This window comes from Haliotis rufescens, unplaced genomic scaffold (assembly GCF_023055435.1).
Source record: "Haliotis rufescens isolate VD_foot unplaced genomic scaffold, xgHalRufe1.0.p SCAF_2, whole genome shotgun sequence".
NCBI lineage: Eukaryota > Metazoa > Mollusca > Gastropoda > Lepetellida > Haliotidae > Haliotis > Haliotis rufescens.
The window spans coordinates 55,335,885-55,359,030 of NW_025963890.1; the positions used below are offsets into that span (position 1 = coordinate 55,335,885).

At 40.9% G+C, this 23,146-nt stretch overlaps 1 protein-coding gene across 1 annotated transcript in view; it reads right to left on the reverse strand.

Annotated features, from left to right (window-relative positions):
• LOC124143099 (gastrin/cholecystokinin type B receptor-like) overlaps positions 1–20,321 on the reverse strand; it is an 82,121-nt gene extending 61,800 nt beyond the window's left edge. Inside the window, exon 1 of the mRNA XM_048399377.1 lies at positions 20,264–20,321. Coding sequence (XP_048255334.1) covers positions 20,264–20,321 — 58 coding nt within the window. The remainder of the gene's footprint in view (positions 1–20,263) is intronic.
• Between the last annotated feature and the right edge of the window lie 2,825 nt (positions 20,322–23,146).

Below are 23,146 nucleotides of genomic sequence, written 5' to 3' on the forward strand. Positions count from 1 at the left end.
GCCAGTAGGTAATTAAGTGTGGAAACTCAATGAGAAGATATTGGTATCGGATAACATGGCGCATCATGATGCAATTTCTCTGATTGTCTACCAGAAAACATACAAAATGACTTCATTGAAAACTTCATTGAAACGTTTAGTTGAAAGCAAATTGTGACTGACCTTCTCTTCTGCTGGTGACATGTAACGAATGTGAAAGTGGGAGAAGGGAATAATGATCAAATGGTATCCATTATTGATGTGGTTCATAGAATATTAATAACAGAAAAAACATCAATTTTGAACGTAATTGCAATATTTATACGGAATATCAGCAATATGTACAGGGGATTACACGATGGATCTAGACTTTGAAATAACCATTTCAATGTCGTTGTTAGTTCAGACATGGTAATAAACAATGTACATTGCCATCAGTACGAAATTTGGTAGTTTCGAGAAGTCCTGTGAGCAGTGTTCGACACTAACATTGGTCCGCTGGTCCGCGTCAAGCATATTTTCATATGGACCAGTGAAATTAGATAGTGGTCCGGTGGTCTTTTGTTATTTGTTATTTTGGGGTCGAACAAAGTAACTAAAGTTTGCAAGGTGTTTGAAATCATTGATTGATCTACTCAATACTCAAACCAGCAACCTAAACAACCTTGGGTGGTACAGTGGTTACCTCCTTGGCTGGTTTCTCTTTCAAATTGCATAATGAAGTGGTACCTTATAAAACCCCTTTTAGTCAGAGCCATTGTATCCAGTAGAGATCCAGCAGGACCACCAGTGGACCTCTGACATTTTTTATCAGTGTCAAACAATGGTACGTATTAAAACTCACTGTGGTTTTAGGTTCTACTACACCAAATCAGAACCAGTTTGGACAGTGCGGTTTTCGTAGAGAGCCTTCAGTGCAGATCGAGAGATATCTGCAGGCTGTGATTGGAGGTTATTCTGTAAGATTTGTATGTCTTTCAAATGTACATCCATCAAGTTATTAAAACTGACCGTGTTTTTCTATATATAGTACTGTCTTTTTCAACATGATGACTTATGCTGAATGTGACCACAGCTATTTTCAAGTAGGTGACATTTGGTGCGAAACTGGGGGTGGTGTGTTTAGCTTCCTGTACTCGGAAAAGGAGCTGGCTCAGTTTTTATTTATTTTTAAGTTTTTAGTCATTTTTTATTTTTGTATTGCTGCTCTTAGGCCAAACTGTGCACACATGATCAGGTAATAGATGTTGAATGCTTAGTTATTTAAAAAAAAAATATAACGTTAATATAGAAGTATATGGGAAAACATTTGGTTGTGTGTAACCTGTACGCCGCTTTTAGCAATATTCCAGCAATATCACGGCGGGGGACACCAGAAATGGGCTTCACACATTGTAGCCATGTCGGGAATCGAACCCAGGTCTTCAGCGTGACGAGTGAACGCTTTAACCACTAGGCTACCCCACGGCCACAACTCACTTTTGCTACTCTGCACACACACATAACTCGTTGGTGAAATACGTTTTCGAAATACACGTTTGATAACAAATGCTAGTAGATATAATATACATGTAGTATCTGAAAAAGAACATCCCTGATACCCACTATCTTTAAATATTATTTCAAAGGATTAAATATTCTTAAATTGCAATTTAACTGAAATAGACATTCAAATACACATGCTGCCAGGACATTGTGGTGCTCATACACACACAACGTAATATTACCCGACATGAAGGGAAAGCTGAAGTCATCCCTCTTGGCATACATTCTGGTGGATAATTTTTTGTCACTCTGAATTTCTATGCATAGATCGAAATATAGAACAGATGAGGCGGTCTTTTTTATTTTTAGCTCATGTGGGTATATCAATTGTTTGATAGGCATTACTTCGAAGATGACGGATGACCAAGTAGAAACAATTTATGGATAACGACGTTTCGGTGTAGACCCGTTGTCAAGCAATGGGTAAATCAGTGGAAGGGAATTAATGGCTGTTTGCCATTATTGAACCATACTAGATCAATGATATAACTGCGGTCTAAGTTTAACTTTTTGGCCACATTCAGTTGTTTTGATTAAAAACTAATCCAGAAGTTCAGATTACGCGAGTACAATAACAGCACGGCAACTCTTGCAGAGATATATCCGATTATAAGTCCACAATGACAGGACAGGATGCAGCTCCCTGTTCAGACGTCTATCAGTCTGAATTAACACCAGACACTGCAAAACGAATCAAGTAAGTGTCAAGTTATAAAACTGTTTTGCGTGTAGATCTATCTCACTCGTTGGGAGTCTGTTAAGAGTTATGTCAACAGAAGATGCTTTTACCAGACAGTGACTCAGACGTATCTGTCAAATACAACATGAAGTGATTTTTCTCACCAATAGAGGCGTGCTTTGTGTACCCGACATGCGGGATGAGCACGCACTCAGCACTGTCTTAGAACACACCTGTGACGTGTTGCTTAACGATCCAATATTGTTCACAAGTGTACGGTTGGTTGTGAATTGGGGATGATGGGTGGTGGGCGATGGGCGGTGGGCGGTGGGCGGTGGGCGGTGGGTTGAATTAATGGAACTTTTATATATTTTGACTCTCACGTTAACGATTTCAATTGTTGTCGGAAAACATGTGTCTACAGCGGGGTTCGAACCCGCATGCTATAATATGAGGTGTGTAATAGTCAACCGACACGTGACAGAACGTTGTGAAATTACATTTGTGAAAGCTTGCTAATATGTATACATGTAATGCTGTGTTGCAATATGTTACCTATTACGATGTAACTTTTGATGTGAAAAACTAAACCAACAGGAAAGTCAAACATATCCAGGTTCAGGGCTATATATATCTTTGTATCCCCTTCATCGTGTACTAAAACTGTACAAGAGATTGAAAGAAAATAGTCGTTTAGGACCCCATTAAGTCATAGTGATTACTCATAATATATAATTATATATATATATATATATTTATATATATATTATGAGTCGTGCACGTAAACGTGCTGCACGGCAGGTGAGTTGATGATCATGGTGCACGTGCGCCAAGCTCCGTCGCGAGTGAGATATAAAATACATGGTACAGTAATCACTATGACTTAATGGGGTAGTATGTGAAATGGAAACAAATACATGAATGTACCAATTGTATTCGATACGTGTTAAAGGAGTGTAGTCACAAACAGAAAATGTCTTTGATTTCATTTGGTTCATTTAAAGGGCTTTTGTTGCTACAGTAACCATCGCTAACCAAATGAAGTCGACGGGAACACACGATATTACTCATTGCATTGTTTGATCTGCTTAAATATGCGATGTCAAGACCAGACAATAACCAGTCTCGGTTATCCAACTAAAAAGGTGAGGTGGGGTGAAATGGGGTTGAACGTTGCGTTCAAGATTATTGCACTTATAAGCGACGTGTGTGTGTATGGCTTCTTGTACTGGTCCGGACTAATGACTGATGCCGATTTATACTGCTGACCCACTGATATACCATGCCACAGTTTATGAATGAATACCCCACTCAGACACAGCATACTGACTCCGAGCCGACCAGTCCTTGTTTTAGCCCCTTAATGCCGAGCGCCAGACAGGGTAACAACAAGTACCATCGTTTAACGTATTTTTCTCTGACGCGGCCGGGGATCGAACTCCGGACCTTCCGCTCTCCGGGCCGACGCTCTACCACTAAACCACGGGAGCGGTCCGACTGAACATGTTCTTCTGGGCGCAAGAGGCAAAATAGCGGTGACAATTGCAGTTATATGAATGGATCACTGAAAATCAATGATGACACCGGGTGTTCACGAGTAAGGAATTATAAAGGGAAGAAAAGGTAAAGAAACTCAAAGAATTGTAAAGGGTGCATATAATAGGTGAACTTGACATTTACAACGGAATATAATTCTGAAGATTTTTGTTCAAAGGTCCTGTCAGACTTTCATCATACTGGCAGACATTAGCTGCAGTCTGATGGCGGAGTAGACAGAGAAACGAAGTAAATGAGAAGTTCTTCACAAGACAGATCAGAGGATTGAAATCATTCTAACAAGATTGGATCTTCACATGGTGAAAGAATGAGAGAGAATCGATGTCCAGGGACATCCTTAATACATGACGTGACTACTGTAAAACCCGATCAGTCTTCTCCAGATTGAATAGTCGTTTTGGCAAAAACATCGCAATCCTTCACAGTGTGTGACGCATCGTGGGACGATTGTAGAAATTGCGAAATATATCACTTTAGTTTTGACAGAAAACGATACTGTAAAAAAAACTTCCATATCTGTAATTGATACGTCTCCCGCAAGTCTAATGCGTATAGATGAAACGGGAAAAGAATTCTACAGCTAGTGTCTTGCTGCAGAAAAGCAAATTCAGACATGTTTTAAGGGGTTTTTTTTACATGGAAAGTGGTCCTTCTTATCATGGAACGTATTAACATGATAACAAAAGTAGCCCACATAGCGGAATTACCCTTAAGCAAATTCAACCAAACCTCTTCCGAAACTAAATGTGCTTTTATATCATCTTTATGTTTTAATTGATCCTGTAAAATTAAAAAAGACGGTATTGAACACGAGTGTATGAGTAATTGCGTCATGAAATATCGACGTTACTAAAAATCTTCATGTTTATTTGACAGTGACGTTATCCTCGAGTAATCTAACGAAACTGGTTGAAACGCGCCAATGCTAATTGGAAGATGAAGACCTCAAAACGTATCACTAAACAATTTCCTCTTCATCAAATCAGGTTCAAATATAAACAAGGATTGGCGAGAGGGTGAGTTGGGGTTAACACTGCTTTAAAACGTATTTCAGTTATATCAGCTTTGTCGATTTACGGGGGAGGACATCCACGTCGTACACGCTTACCACTATAGTGAAACCCATGAGCACGGACACAGTGCTGACAAACTTTAAAACATGGTCATCATGTCATCCTGATCTTAGGCTCCTGGTGAGGTCAAGGGATGTAACTCTGTAATAACAGTGACGAATATTAAATCCCAAACGAAGAAGAACTGATCCTGATAAGCACAACGACTCCCGACATCAGTGAGCGATCACAACCAATCAGAACCTGGCCGTCTGGTTCATTTAATCAAACTCTTGCGAAAAGCAGGTCTTTGGGTTATAGGGTCCTCTTCATCATTTGAATTCCAAGGGAATGTTGAGTTATCAGTTTACTTCTACTGTTAGACACAGATATGTTGAAAATATACAGAGACGCATTTGTGAAAGGGGCGTCACACATATTTCACACAGGTAGCTTGCCTGCATAGGCACAAATGGCAGCTACCTGCAAAACACTGTTACAACAACAATCACATCTGCAATTATTTGGACAACGCAGGTCATCGTCTTTGCGTTACAAGCATTAATACACCCTTTTCGAGGAGTCAAAAGTTTGAGATACACCATCTTATACATTTAAACTATACCTCTCAGTTTATTTGATCATGTTCTATTTTCAGTTGAAGATATCCTAAGTTTGGGGTATTATATCCAAAAAATGAACTGTACTCGCGCTTAGTCAGCACTCAAGGAATACTTTGTTAATTTGATGTTATTTTTTAAAAACTTAAAATTAATCCGCTTAATAGACAGCTGCTGATGGGTACCTTAGGCATTTTATCATCTAAGCACACTCAATGTGCTCTTTTCGGCACTATTTATACAATTGCAGGGGGCACGGGTGGCCTAGTCGTCTAAGGCGCCGCGATTCGCTGTGCAGAGTTGCGTCCCTTGGGCACGCCAGAAACCTATGATTGTGGGTTCGAATCCCGGTTTGCCCCGATTATGTTTCTAGGTTTGTCAGCACCATACCCGTGCTCGTTGGTTTCACCGAAGTGATAAACGTCTGAGACCTGCATCACTTCGGACGTTCCTCCCACATTAAGCTGACACGCCGTGATATAACTGGAATACTGTTAAAAGCGGCGTTAAACACAACTCACTCACTCACTATACAATTGCAAATATGGTATGGGTTATGCAGTTGCAAATTCAATATCTTACCCCAGTCTTCATTGAACTAATATTTTTTTGACACAACATTACACTGCTACAGCTTCCGTTTTACAAACTGTTGCATAATTAGTGATGGTTAAGTAGACATAATCTTACTTAACAACAGTTTTTTTCAAGTTTCAATTACTTATATAATTAAGAAACAAACTCTATTTTCTTTTGGCCCTCAGTAAATCTAAGTGGTTTTCGATAAAACATAAATATAATTTCCATAATCATAGTCCTTTGTAAGGTTAGGATTATATCATTAGCATGTATTTATGAATCGCTATCAAATAGTGATGAAACCAGGTGTTCGTGAATAGGTGAGCGTTTTCTGCCCCACCGGTGGCGCCCGTCACAAACACATGCAAAGACAAGTCAATTATCCACCTGAAAAACACTTGTTTCCATTGTTGTCAGAACAAGACTTTATTTAGGTGCATGGCCAAAGGCATTACCATGCAGACCGAAAGCTCACTTGACTAACTGTTATTGACTAACTGTAACGCGGGACTAACTGTAATTGTACAAATCTTCTTTCCCCACCCACACGCACGTTTTCTTATTTCCAAAACCCACGTTCACTCGTCCTCCAGATAACAAGCAATCATTAAGTTGTTTTTTCTGTGGTCATCACCTAACACCTAAATTCTACATAAGAGCAGCCCGTGAAGAAACCAATTTTCTTTTTAGACTCACAGTCTCTGCTTATGGATATTACGTGTGTGGCCTAAAGGCGTATGCGCCAGTGAGCTTTCCACAAAAATAATCGACAGAGCAAAAAAATACATTTCGGACAAAACACTTACAGTTGGGCGGCAGCGCTTCCTTCCGCCCCTGTAGACCAAAACAGCTCCAGCTAACAATACAGATGTTAGAAGTAAATCCTTCTTAAGAAACGAAGTGTCTTCGTCATTATTAGAATATGTGAGGATAGTGTAAGGTGTTTTCAACTTGAATTAAGACAAAGCATGATCATGAGACTTAATATTCGGAAATATATCTCGCGAAAAGGTGAGCGTTTTCTGCCCGACCGGTGGCGCCCATCACAAACACATGCAAAGACAAGTCAATTGTCCACCTGAAAAACACTTGTTTCCCATTGTTGCCAGAACAAGCCAGAGTTTCTTAGTGTTACATAACATAAATCCTTGTTCCTAACAGCATCGACAGGTTTGGCGGGAATACTGTTGAAAACGTCTTAAAATGAGTACATACGAACCCCACCCCCTATATCTATGTAACACCCCTTGCAGATCAGGGTTAGAATCATCTTCCCGAGTCAAGAGAGTTAACTGTCTTTAAAAGTCCAGTTTCCACATTTATAGTCAGTTAACTCTCTTGCCTCGGGAAGATGGGTTCGAATTGGTCTCCTCCATGTTTCTGGGCCGAGATGACTGACAAAATAAGGTGGTCAGTCTCGCTGACTTGGTTTATACATGTCATTGTATCCCAGTTGCGTAGATCGATGCTCATGATGTCAATCACTGGATTGTCTGATCCAGACTCGATTATATACGGTCCGCCGAAACATAAGATACATATGTACCGATATTTCGGTATTCCGGAAATAAGTTTAGTGTAAAGTTTCAGGATATACGGCTTATCCGTTGGACGAGAGGTCGGTCACGTGATCGCGAAATTGACGTTTATAAGTGTATGAACTATACAGTTTGACGTTCATACAATTTTCACGAGACTGTATTCTTACACATTCCTTGGGGGAAACCCCTGGGAATTTCCTATCACGAATACATACAGAATCGTTGTTTCTGATAATTTAATTAGGCCAATTACTCGAACTCAGCGTTTTCTTATACATTGAGAAACGTCAGAGAGTTTGACTGCATTATAGTTTACGAATATTCCCGCTGCGACCCATCCTGGTAAACGAAATAAACATCAAAACTATCGTTGTATCGACTCGATTCGAATCTGTACCGACAGCGACAGTCTGCAACAATCAATGAATTTCCCTTAGTATCTGTTTGTATCATCGTTATAAATCATCTATCAACCATCGGCCAATTGATCAATGATGACTTCCACATATGTATTCGCCACAGATTCATGAACAACATCGGAAAACTCTCCCGTCGTGCCTGTCGTGTCGGCCATTTTGACGTCTTGTACTTTATGTAAATGTATTACGACGCGCTGTTATTGTGACTGACTTACTGAGGTAGTTCCTGCCTGACATTTCTCCTCCACTGATGACATTATAGGAATACATTTGTTGTAAACAAACTACATCAGACGTTCCTGTAAAGCTAGTTAAGAATGCATACGCTCATGTCACCTATCTCTTTGAGCTCCAACGTCCATACAGTTTGACCCTCACTCTATGAAGGTTTATGCTCCAATGAACTTATACAAAGTGAAAGTTATTTCTTAAATGTATTCATCCAGTTAATTTCAGTCGGGACGGTACCTCGAAGTTAACGGGATTTCACTTGGATAGTCTTTCTTTGTCTAATGGAAATCGCAGTTACGAATCTTTCCATATTTGAAACATAGCCATTCATAACTTCTTTCAGTGGCATTTAGAAGTTGGTGTGGTGAAGAAAGACAAGTTCTATCGATGAACAACTTCTTAATTTACAATTAGTGCTAATTGTAATAAAGAAGTTGTTCATCCATAGAACTTGTCTTTCTTCATAGCCATTCATAGTTATAAATATAACTGAAGAATCAGTCCGTCCTACAACGCAAACAATTCCATTTAAAAAACTTCTGTATGTATGGGAATCGTAAGTACGCTTCTATTAAATGTATTGGATATTTTCGAGTCAACAAGACAATAAATCATATTGCATTGTGGTGTATATTGCAGCAATACATAATTACCTGACCTTAGGCTTCGATAACCAAGCCGACGTGAACGCTACAATCAGTGGGAATTGCATACCTAGTCTACAGTACCACCGTTCAATCTCTGCTATGTAACTACTGTAAAACCCCGTAAATCCGTAATCCTGGTCTTCCGGACGTGTATTGTTACGAACGTTGGGAACAATTGGAAAGGGACATTAGTCCGACCATTTGTTAATACGGAAACTCGTAAACCCGAATGTACTTGGAACTGTACCATCCAGAATAATGATACGTTATGTGTTAAATTCAGTTGTGTCAGCGTTATTTAGTGAATACGTGAGTGAGTGAGTTGGGTTTAGCGCCGCTGATAAATTCCAGTTAAATCACGGTGTGTCAGCTACATTAGGGAGGAAACCCCGAAGTAATGGAGACTCAGACGTTTACCACCTATGAGAACGGGTATAGAGCTGACAAATCTAGAAACATAATCGCGGTGAACCGGGATTCGAACCCGCGATCAAATGTTTCTGGCGTGAATAAGGGACGCAACTCTGCACAGCGAATTGCGCGCCTCAGATGACTGGGCCACCCGTGCCCCCACTAGTATATAACTAATTTCTTTAGTGTACAGTGTTAAAAGACAAATGTTATCATTAATCTGCAAATATCATCCAGATGTGTGTATGTCTCTATACTTACAAATAATCATTACACACGACACGGAACAACATTTTCACCATATTTACCAAACGAATTACCAATTCGTGGTTTCAATGAATAAATGTATATTTCAAATTGTTTTCGAATAATAGGTGACCTCAGGGATTGCCTTTAATGAAGTGTCCCAGGCAGTTTCTCTGCCCCCTACTGTGGTGCCAGACGACGAAGTGTTTCTCTGTACTCGTAAGCAGTACAACCTCCGCACTTGTACAAGGCAGACGTAATTTAAAATTAACATATCGGATAAAGTTTAGACAAAATCAGTAAAAACGGCCCATCGTGTTACTGGATTGTTTGGTTCATCACTGGATTGGCTGCTGGGACTCGATAGTTAACAGGTCACCTAATGGCAGGAGTACTGCTGGGTGTTCGGCAAGAGGTAAGCACTTACAAAAGTTAGAAACTAACAGCTTTTGTCCACTAGTCCTTTTAATGATAACATATAGCAAAACCCTTAAAATGGGCCAATTTCTACTAGTCCTTAGGATACCTTTACTATTGTGCAGTTTGGTAAGGACTAAAGGACAAGTGCCAATTTCTAACGCTGCTTACTTTGTAATGCAAATTGTGTGAGTGGCGGGTGCTACCGGTAGAGCAGGACTGTGTGACCCTCTCCGCGAACACCTGGTGTCATCACTGATTTTTAGTGGTCCATTTGTGTGGCCATTGCTTCCCCTTCTGCGCTTCAGAGGCTTGTTGTCCTCTGTGGGCGGCGTTTTATATATACTTTAATCCTATTTAATCACAGTATGACATACACTCTTCAAAAAATGAAACGCACAGGTAGTATGGAGTTCATTGAACCTGACTACACAAATAAATCCGGTATAGAAATTTGATATATGTTATTGGAAAATGTTGGTGGCCTGATATTCGACAAACGTGTGCGGTTCACACTTGTTCAAAAATGTCATGGAGAAAAACAGTAAAGCAAAACGCACGTGCAAGTTATGGCATTCGTGGTAGTGGATATTAAAAGGCAAGCATAAGCCAATAATTCGTCATTCAATTGTCAACATTTTTCAGGTTCGTAAATGCCAAAGAGGGGAATAGCAGTCTTTTGTTGTACGCCACTTCAATGTCCACTACAGCACCGCTGTATTATTGTCGCTTTTGTGACCGATACACACAGTTCAATTCCCCTGCAGACCGTCCGAGAACCGGCCGACCAAGAGTTACCACCCCTGCACAGGATCGCTTCATTCGACTGTTCCACCTACATCATTGCAATGCTACAGTTACGGAGACTGCAGGACGCATCCCTGGTTTGAGAAGGATATCGGACCAGACTGTCAGGAACCATCTTCGCTAGGCTGGAATCCGACCCAGAAGACCAGTTATCGTCCCTGTTTTGAAAAAGATCCATCGACAGCGACGCTTGCGTTGGTGCCATACCTTACAGCCTTGGAATTTGAGAAACTGGAGACGAGTGTGGTTTAGCGATGAATCACGATTTCTTCTTCACCGGCAAGATGGAAGACAACGAGTTTATCTTCGTCGAAATGAGCGTTTTGCCCTAAATTGTGTACGTGAATTCGAAACAGTTCGGTGGCGATTGTGTCATGGTGTGGAAGACTATATCCTTCACCACGAGACCTGACTTGGTTGTGGTTCAAACCTCACCTTCTTCCAATCATTGACCGCCAAAGGGAGCTGTGTCAACAGGACAACGCTCCACCGCACACAGCTCGTGTCACGGTAGACTACCTTCATAATGCCAACATCAACGTCTTGCCCTGCCCGTCGAGATCTCCAGATCTCAACCCAATCGAACACCTCTGGGATGAACACGATCGACTTGTACGTCAACGTCAGAACACGCCGGAGACACTCAAAATGCAGGGCAGAATTCGTACACTTATCCAGTCAGGAGATGCAGAGCCATGATTTCTGTCCGGGTCAATCACACGAGATACTGAGTTAAGCGCAACCTTGTGGCCTTGTGTGACATGACAATGAACAGTTTTCAATGCCTTTGTACAACGACAACATGTGACTATCGAGCTTCAAAATTTCATATTTGTATCTATGATATTACATTAAATAAATCGACTTTATTGGTACAATAATTTTACTAATTTACTTTTTGAAAGCGTATATGTTTCAACGAGTCACGTTTCTGAGAACAATAATATACTTGTCATACAATAGCCTTGACTGAGTCTTTTAACGTCAATTAACCAAAATCTAACTTCGATGCATCTCATCTTGTTACGTCGTATTTATACACCAAGGGTCTTACTAAGGTTAACATGTTTATAGTATTAAACCACAATCTGACTCAAAACATCTCATCGTGTCTGACAATTCATCCGTGGGGTTTGCGAGGTGTAATTGGCACCCAGCAACCTATACCAGTCGTAAGAGGCGACCAAATGAATCGGGGCTGTCAGGCTCCGTTGATAGCGTGTCCTCCCAGACCGACGGCGTGGTTCGATGCTCACAATATCAATCACTTTATTGTCTGGTCCAGATTCGATTATTTACAGGTCACTGTCTTAAAGCTGGAATATTGCTGAGTGCGGCGTCAAACCACTAACTAACAAACAAACTGATTTACACGTTCAGATGGTCGGTAACGCTTGGCTTTTGTCCTTCACATTAAAGCCAAGCTCAAGCGAACAATGTTGATTGATGAATTTAGAAATACTGAATAGCTCTTCAGATCTATCCAAGCTTTCTCTGGATTATAAGTATATACGACAGCTTGAATGAATATTCAATATGTCTTATTAAAATCATAACACGGAAGGCCATGTGCAGCCTTGTACATTATGAGATTGAACCGAAAGCTGGCATAACCAATTTTCCAGCAGAGTGTATATCATTAGAAACATGACACTACAAATCACCCTACTTGTGCCATGGGCTGACCACAGTTAAATCTCATATTAACTCGAAGTTCCAGGAAACAGAGTTCAGTCGGTATACGGCGACATGCCTCATCGCTAATAGAGTGGATAGAGACGTTTCACCATTTCCTGCATGGATTTCCTTCTTTCATCGATTGCTGTTTGTTTCGTGTGTGTTAGCTTTCGTTGGTATACACTACAAGCAACGGCATTAACTTATATCCGTGTGTGTACTCTTTGAACTATTGGCAAATTCAATGTATATCATTGTTATTTTATTTTTTCATTTGATTAACTTCGTTTCAATGACATAGCAACGTATAGTCCTTCCTCGAATGCTCTGTAGAATTCACTCTGACATTCAGATGATTTCATGTAAGCTGTGGGACGCTTTTATGTAAGCTGTGGGTCGCTTTCATGTAAGCTGTGGGACGCTGTGAAGTTTTATTGAAAGTTCTTTAAAATATCAGAATGTTAAATTAGTTGTTAACGTCAACCAATCTTTCCATCAAACAAACATCAAATATCCGGTCTATGTAAGATGGAAAGCAATGGAAAGTTACTGTGAAGTGTACGTTCCGCATAAATTTGATTAATGTATTAAGTGTTATACTTAAGGAGTACGGGAAGTAGTATCTTTTACAGACACCACACATTCACGAATCGTCAACTTGATGATGACACCAGGTGTTTGAGAAACGGGTGAGCATGCCTGCCTTACTGATAGTGAGTTAAGCCTCAGATCACTCAACTCTTGGCCCTTGGAATAGTGTACAGCCAGTCAAGAGAATGTTTTCTTTTAAAAAAGGAAAAGCGAGGGATTGATTGTTCGTCCAGTATTCCATCTAGATCATCTGAGGCCTGTAAATGATATTCTGGCCAGGAAAACCCGGTGGCTGAAGGCATGTATAACGATAAACGCCATCGGCGGCGCGAGAGGATCCAACACCTAGCACCCGATCCGCTTTCGTCGGGTCTTACAAGCATGATGCACTGATGACATAGTCATGTAGAGTTATGTATTTGATGAAATTGATATAATACTACTATTACTATCACATAATTTTGTATGATATGTCTTCATAATAAGACCGCCTCCGTGGTCTAATGGTAGAGGTCCGCCCGGAGAGCGGAAGGTCCGGGGTTCGATCCCCAGCCGCGTCACACTTAAAGACGTTAAAAGATGGTAATTGTCTGGCGCTCGGCATGAAGGGGCTAAAACAAGGACTGGTCGGCTCGGAGTCAGTATACGGTGTCTGAGTGGGGTATTCATGTTAAACTGCGGCATGGTATCTCAGTGTGCTAGCACTATAAATCGGCATCAGTCCGGACTAGTACAAGCAGCCACACACACACATACACGTGCATGCACGTCGCTATATAAGTGCAATAATCTTGGACACACACACACACATTAACACACACTAAACACACGCACACACCAAACACACTCCCACCAAACACACACACACACGTTAACCCCAAATCACTGATTCACTTCTCTGCAGCTTCCTGCACGCTACTTTGTGTCTCGTATATTTACAACGTTAACGACGACTCCATTTTGACAGAGGCTACCGAGGAACACATTCGTATGTCAAGTCAAAGTACGATGGGACTGTTAATTGCGACTTGATCAGATGTGAAGGATGTACATCTCGCGATGTTCTCTTAAGTTCTCCGTGAAACCAGGCGTGTTACCGACTGTATGATTGGCTGTGGACACAAAGTACCTTTGAACGTCAAAGGATCGTTAGAATATGTGACCCGTTGATAAACGAGGTCATTGCACGGTTATCGGAGGTCATGGTCAGTGCAAGCGTTTAGATTATGTCATCGGATAGATACTTAGAACTTTAATAGTCCGATTACCATTATAACGATCGCCTCACATTCCATTCGGTCCTAGATGGATGTACACAACTATTATAAGCACCCATGTGGGACGGCGTGTGTCTTGGTATGTTACGTGGCGATAATATGAGTCGATATTTCATGAAGAACTGGGTAATATTCACCTTCATATCATGTTGAATTGACACACGATTACACATTTCAGAAAGCTGTCGTTAACGTTCGAGTGAAGACTAACATCTAGTCACTGAAATGAACATATTTTACACAATAGTTATAAACTATTTTAAAAAGGAGCCCAGAGACTTTCTTCATTTTCAGATACTGCAGTAATCTAGACTTGCAAAACATTATAGACTTGCATGGGCTGTATTGGATATATCTGTTTCAGGGTCTGTATGGCAGACTAGTTCGAGTTGTGCATATCATGTACAAATGCAGTTGTTCTTATACTGTTACGTTGGTCTAGCTGCACATTGATTCAAGTCACGGGTAAGTGGAATGGACATGAAAGAGGCAAAACCCAACACAAGTAACATAACATAGCAGAATATAACACCATACTTCTAAAGTATAGTTCTAAACCTTTCCATATCCAATCGATTGAACGCTTCCGACTATATCATGAGCATGGGTTTATGAATCACGATCAATCAATAATGATACCAGGTGTTCGCGAAAAGGTGAGCGTATCCTGCCCCACCGGTGGCACCCTTTACAAACACATGCAAAGGCAAGTCAAATGTTCACCTGAAAAGACACGGGAACATATGGTACCATTCAAAATCAGTTTAAGTATATTTACGCCGCTTTTCGCAACAGTCCAAATAGTCCAGCAATGTCACGACGAACACCAGAGTGAGTGAGTGAGTGAGTGAGTTGGGTTTAACGCCGCTTTTAACAGTATTCCAGTTATATCACGGCGTGTCAGCTTAATGTGGGAGGAAAGCCCGAAGTGATGCAGGTCTCAGACGTTTACCACTTCGGTGAAACCCACGAGCACGGGTATGGTGCTGACAAACCTAGAAACATAATCGGGGCGAACCGGGATTCGAACCCACAACCATAGGTTTCTGGCGTGCCCAAGGGCCGCAACTCTGCACAGCGAATCGCAGCGCCTTAGCCGACTGGGCCACCCGTGCCCCCCACGAACACCAGAAATGATCTTCACACATTGTATCCGTGTTGGGAATTCTGCGCGGCGAGCTAACTCTTTAGCCAGTACCACTTTGAAAGTAAATACATACCATAGCTTCCAAATGTTAACAATAGGTACAATTAGGTCTCGTTTATTTCGTTGATTATTGGGAAAAGACATATTACATATATGATACTGGGATATGTTCATCTTATTGAATAATTGGATGGTGGATTTTTGATGTCACAAAATATTTGTAATTTTCAAAATTCTTTTTTCTGAGAGCCCCAAAAGCGTATATAACCCATAATTGGTACATGTTCCACGCATACCCGTCCTTATGCGTAACTCAATACGTACCAAAAACACATGTAGTTTTTTAAAGGAATATTGGTTCTCCTCCATTCGTCTTGCTTCATCTGCACTATGAGCGTTTGTTAATAGATCTATAACCTAAAGATGTAATCACCTTTCACTCACTCACACACACACTAGCAATATAAAGTGAATGCTATCGACAACTTCACTGCTCACATGTGTTTTTCAAAGCCGCCGTTGTTTATTTTACATTAGAGTCAGAAGTATCCTGTAGATTACAAGGGCCATACAATTACCTGAATGCCATTCAAATTGTTTTTCGTCTCATGTGGGTGTACTTCAATCAGTCAATCAATAGCAGGTTATTCTTTCACACAGTAAAGCAGGTGAATTATTAACTTTCTTTTCTGTTTTTGTGCAGACATTACGTCGTTGGATGTCTCAAATCGACGAGACAAAAAGTGATTTTCTTCGTGTCAAGGTGACCTGGTTCGGTATTAACTGGTAATTGAGAGTGGTTGCGCCATTTTCTGTAAAGCGATCTGTGCGCTACGGCGGTGGTAGCACAATCGATTTGTGCAGGTGGGCCTAGGGTGCCGTTGTACAAAGCCATCTTAACGCTAAGGTGAACATAAAGCCCATACCTTAACATAGACTTAGGACAGTCGTAGCGCTAAGGTTATTTTGTACAACGACACCCTTGTGATTACGGCTGTTATTACTTCCACTGCTACCACTGCCACTACCACCACTATTTATTCTGTCCTGCCCAGTAAACTGTACAATGAAGTCATCATCTAACGTTGCGCCAACAGGACATCATCACATACAAAGATCTCAAATGCTAGGTTCGGATCTCAAGGGACAAGACACCTCGTGTCGTCACTGATTTTCAGTGATCCATTTATATAATTGTCACCGTTATTTTGCCCTGTGCGCGCAATGGAATCTGTTTCAGAGGCCGGTTGTTTTTCTGGCATTGATGCCTTGTATTGTGTAAAGTGATCCCTACTTTGGATGTTTCACAATAGATGATTCATCATTAAAACATCTCTGAGGTTTAATATTGTCGTGTGGATATCCACTTCCACAGGAACGTTTGTCATTGCTGCGGCAATCCCGAAATTGATACCGAGAAAGAAAAACACTAAATACGTTTCACCACGACACAATGGGTAAGACGAGAGGTAATCTGTCAAACTGACAAATGCTCTTCTCTAGATATCTCAACAGGAACTCAATCTGCCCACCATAGCTTCCTTTCTCTTTAACAAGCAGAATTATTCGCGCACTTCGAAAATATATTAAAAATAATTATATAATCGTTAGTCAACGTCCTTGACATGATATCTTATTTTGCTCACTTTATAAAATGCGTTTAGAATATAAATAAATACATACAAGCCGTGTTTAGATCTAAACATTAACATAAACATTAAAAAAGTGTTTACATCCGGAATACACATTTGGTTTGTTCTATCTAAACACATGAAATGAGCTATCGTCTCTCAGCCTGAACACCACCTGAACGAAATATCTCATTAATCTAAACGTGTTTAGAACTTAAATAGACTCCCATTGTTTAAGAATGTGCATATCATTTGACATTAAGTCAAATATAGATAAGATGTATGATATATATTGATATTAGACGTGCAAATCGGATTCACAGGCGCTTAACACAAACACCACAAAATCGTACAGCAAACTCGGTACACAATTACAATAATGATGTACATATGAACCAAGATTGGGTAATGGTGGCTAGAAAAATTGACATTCGCGAGGTCAACAATCTCCGTGACACAGATGGTAGCGTGAAGGGCTACAAGTCAAGAGGTTGTAGGTTCGTATCCCCGCCGAGGTTTTAAAAGTGTTGTGTCTATAAACGTGTTGTAGATGTAGGAATGATAGTATTTCTATCATACAAGAAACGGAAGCTGACAATGAAAACATTTCTGATTACTACTGTCGACCCCATACTTCTATATCCCAATTAAACGCTAAAAATAAAGTCATTTAGAAAGTGGCTCATTTTAAATTACCTGCAATGAATTTCAATAGGGGAATACGGGCCTTTCTCACATTTAGACCCTAAACACGTTCAGCTGTTAAACACAATCTATACAGTTTAGACCCTAAGCGCGTTAAAAGCATGGGACAGGAAGCAGGAGGTTTGTGTTAAGACTCTTAATATATTTTTTACAGTGTTTATTTCATTTTTCAGGTAGCCATGCTATCATTCTCTACGAAACTTTTCAAAACGTTTTCTTGTAGATATATTCAGGAAATTTCCAAATTTGACGTATCAGTGACAAAAATGATGCCCGATGCAATTCCCGATTTTGATTTGTACCATAGGTTTCCATGTCGTTGTTTTCGGGTGAACAATTGACTTGCCTTTGCACGTGTTTGTGACGGGGAAGATACGCTCACCTTTTCGGGAACACCTTGTATCATCACTATTTGATGTTAATTCATCAGCACGTGCTTATGGAGTAGTCGGGATCGTAGAGTGGGCGTTGCTTTAAGAGGTTTCTCAAGCTTATTGAAATATGTATCATAGAGTCACAGTTTCATTTTGCATTTATGTGTACCAACGTCATCACCTTCCAATAGAGCTAGCTATATCCCTCATTTTACAAATTAATGTTCATTGTCTGATAGCATCTCTTTTCTATGTAACATCATTAAATTTTAGGGGGCACAGGTGGCCCAGTCGTCTAAGGCGCCGCGATTCGCTGTGCAGAGTTGCGTCCCCTGGACACGCCAGAAACCTATGATTGTGGGTTCGAATCCCGGTTCGCCCCGTTTATGTTCCTAGGTTTGTCAGCACAATAGCCGTGCTCGTGGGTTTCACCGAAGTGGTAAACGTCTGAGACCTACATCACTTCGGGCTTTCCTCCACATTAAGCTGAACGCCGTGATATAACTGTAATAATGCTAAAAGCGGCGTTAAACCCAACTCACTCACTCACTCATTAAGTTTTACATTTACAGCAGATGCATGGTTATTTCAGTACGTATATAAATATCAGATTCTTCGGCACCGCTATTTCCGTATTGTTCATTTTCTGTAACATCCCAAATTATCCAGTGTATCATACCTCCATTTTATCATGATTCTTCCATTCGCCACCCTAGGTTCGTTTTAGACACTAAAAATAGCCGTCAAATCGAACACTATTACTCTTCTGAGAAAGTGAAATCATTCGCACAATCAGAGATGAGAGAGATTGGGATGTGACATCACTTCCAAACATCGCTGTGGTGGGTGTGAGGTGAGGTGAAATGGGGTTTAACGTCGCGTCCAAGATGACGGCACGTATATAGCGACGTGCATGCACGTGTATGTGTGTGTCTGTCTGGCTGCTTGTACTAGTCCGGACTGATGCCGACTTATAGTGCTAGTCCACCGAGATGCTATGCCGCAGTTTAACATGAATACCCCACTCAGACACTGTATACTGACCCCGAGCCGACCAGTCCTTGTCGTAGCCCCTTAATGCCGAGCGCCAGACAGGGTAACAACAAGTACTATATTTAAACGTCTTTGGGTATGACGCATGAAACAATAAAAACACCACGTGTAATGAGAGCAGTTTAGTGAGTATGGGTTTACGCCGCAAGATTTGTAGGCAAAATACTGATTGCAACCACCACTTAGATAACAGGGACGCATTTAAAGAGAAACATTTGACAGATATACCTACATATTGAACGACGCAATGAAAACTATAGTGACATGCCAATGTAATTTGTAATATTACCGTGAAACATAGGTACACAGTGAGATTCACATGAGAGAAAGGCAGAGACAGTAAGATGCAACTTACGAAGCATGTGAGATACATTTTCAGCAAACGAGACACACTGAGATACAGTGTGAGGCTATGAGAGAGACACTATGAGACAGAAAGAGATAATGAGATACTAGTTCTCCTTCAAACGAGTCAGAGATACGGACGGAGCTCAAGCACAGATATATAGAGTTTAGAGTAACGGGTTTCGACAATGCATCCATGGGGACATCGACATCAATTGGTACCTACAATTTAAAATGATGTTCACTGGTTGCACGATCCGCTGTTCATTACTGTTTATTGATACTACCACTTCAATATTATAATGCTTCAACGTTCAGACGTGATCAATCACATTTCCGATAACAGTGTGTGCATTCCACACGTCCTTTGTAAATAGCTACAAAGGAATATTAATGAACAACTCATTATAACAATATCATACAAATATAATACGATATTATTACTTGACACTTGACATTTTGCACACACATAAAATGGTTATGGTAATATTATATTTGAAATGTCCACATACGTAAACAGCGCACTGGAACATCTATAAACTGTCCGAACATTCTGTTCGGAGCTGTATAATTTCATTTCACGTCACAGGGAGGTTAATGAACAGGTAGTGGATGCGTACGTAGTCATCCCCTTGAATCATAGACGAAACAAAGTTTGCAATTCTGGAAACAATATTTAACTTAATATAAATACTTCTGACTAACTAATTTGACAATTAACTTAAATACTTACCCAAAATGTCTGCAATGGCGAGGTTGACCAGAAAATAGTTGGCAGCGCTGGACCTCATTCTTGAGTTTAAAAGAATTACCAGCATCACAAAAATATTCCCCACAATCGCCAGTAAGAACACAGGAACATAAACACATATCAAGACGATAGTCTCAGTTGAGCTCGTTGATAGAAAATCTAAGTTTGTGTTGATACTATTGGGATCGAAAGTAAAATTGGATGAGTTCGAGGCATTCATTTTTGCAGTTGTCTGTCACATCAAGTTTAAGTTAGACGAATAATCTGTCTTAGCAAGAAATAGTGTGTCTCTGTTAACGCTACTTCCAGATCAGATACTCTTAGTTTCATTACTAATCACTCCGAAAGTAGCCAGCACTTTAGGGGAAGCGCAAATGATTCTGCCTAATGCCTCTCATGTTTTGATTTCGGCCCATATGCTGACCAAAGTAGATGAGGACGTTACAGTTCTAATCCCTCACAGCTTCTTCTTCAAAGTTTGTACATCAGGACAAATAAGCTTTTGGGGTCACTTTCCGCAATATCACTCAAGCGTACAGATACGATGACCAAATTATGCCAGGTCAATTACACACATATTTGTATGACACAGTTCTGATAACACCACCACTGACACGAATTGAATATACCGTGATTAAACTTCACGGTTCTCTTCACAAAATATCCATGTAACTCGTCCCAGGGAACCACAACGATGTCTTCAACAAGAGGACTACCTGTGGCACTGTCGGAGAAACCCGCAGCACGTGTGCGCTCTCGTCGTCTGCTCAAAAGCTACTGGTATGTATTCACACCGACAGATCCAATAATTGCTCTGATAATGCTCTTGTCGATCGTTTTACTCATAGTATTGAGCCAGTAAACGTATTCGGCCAAACGTCACATCGACGCGTGGTACATGCATCAGCGGAAAATCCTCGGCTGCGATCGTCACTTTCCCGCGCGAATCGATCGGAGCAGACGACAAGGGTTTTCCGATTTCAAACTTCAGGCTAGGTTTTGGGACAGCTCCAGTAGATGAAATAGTACCTCCCGAAAGACACGGGCTTCGGGCGCTAGTGGTTTAGGTGGTAGAGGTAATGGCTTACAGTTAGCCAAGTCCGAGTGCGTCAGGTGAAGATAGGGGCAGCTCGTCCGGGTGTTAGCTGCCAGCCTCTGACCGAAGAATTATATCGGACAAGATAGTTGCTTTGGGTTGCTGCATGTAATTTTCGTGTATCGTATCCGTTGTTATAGATACAAAAGCCTTGTAATACTCTGTCTTATTATATTACCCACGGGGCTTATGGTGTCAGTCCCTGTGCACATTTAGGACGAAAGGTCTAAGAAATAGGATTTTGAATTGGATGATAATAAGTTCCTCATTTCATCATTTCTTTCCAACCGAATATAGACGACGCCATGGGTAATATGAAAGACCCACTCTTCCATTTAAATGAACATTATTACAGGTCCGCACATAATTAAAGTATAATTGATGGGTGAAGTATATCCATGTGCGCAAAGCCTTCCTTTATGACATGATCCCTTTGGCAGAGCACATTCCCAGTAGACCATGGTGTTCGTTAGAGCCGCCTAAAGGGGAGATTGTGGTGGTTAAATGTGGGCAGTTGGTTGATTGTGTGTCATCGTTCACCGAGGTCGTGGGGCGGTCGGGTAGCCTAGTGGTTAAAGCGTTCGCTCGTCACGCCAAACACCCGGGCTCGATTCCAGACATGGGTGCAATGTGTGAAGCCCATTTCTGGTGTCCCCCGCTGGAATATTGCTAACAGCGGCGTAAAACCATACTCACTCACTCACCGAGGTCGTGGATCTCGACTCCTGCTGTCAAGCGGTGTACTTGGCTCAGACTCGGTTCTTAATTAACATACTGCTGTGATTTAGTTGGAAATTTGCTGACTACACAAAACATTAACTTTGTGTCCTCCACACTGCATTCATACACATGGCTCCACCTGGGTGTGCAGTGTCTAGTAGAGTAAAAAGACTATATGAATAGTACTTCTTAAAAGTATCAGTAGTAAAATACCACATTTTCTGAGTTACTGACATTGGCACGCATTTATTCAGTGAGTGAGTAAGTGAGTATGGTGTTTTGCCGCTTATGCAATATTAGAAATGTGCATCACGCATTGTACCCATGTGGGGAATAGAACCCGGGTCTTCGGCGTGACGAGTGAACACTTTAACCAATTGGCTACCCCACCACCACCCATTTATTCAGTCTAATTGGCAACTCCAACAGAGCTGATATTGTATTCACGTTTGTAGACGCCTATTGGAAGACAAAACAGATAAGTAATATTATCAGTGATAGCATTTATTATATTTAAAAGCCGTCATTAAAATTCGAGTTGTCAAAGCCTAAGTCAATTATACGGACCCCTGGTCGCGTAATAAACTTCGTTACGATGATTCAACCAGTGGCCAGTCTTAACCAGTCTTGCCAAACTAGATTTAATTAACTAGAGAGTTATGAAGCCGGCTAGACATCTGACGAACCACAATGATTGTGGTGCCCCCAACCGTCCATAATTCCATACTGTTCAACAACATCTAGACGCTCTGACCTGCGTGACATACAGCCACGCTCCGATAAGTGTTGATCACATGTTGATTACATGCAATGTGAAATGTACACCGAAACGTTATTAGGACTAACAGCATAGCTTTTATTTCATGACCAATTCTTCTTCTCGATGATGATCAGGTTGTTTGCAAAAGCAGGACACACACACACACACACACACACACACACACACACACACACACACACACACACACACACTCTCTCTCTCTCTCTCTCTCTCTCTCTCACACACAAACACACTCACACACAAACACACACACACTCTCTCTCTCTCT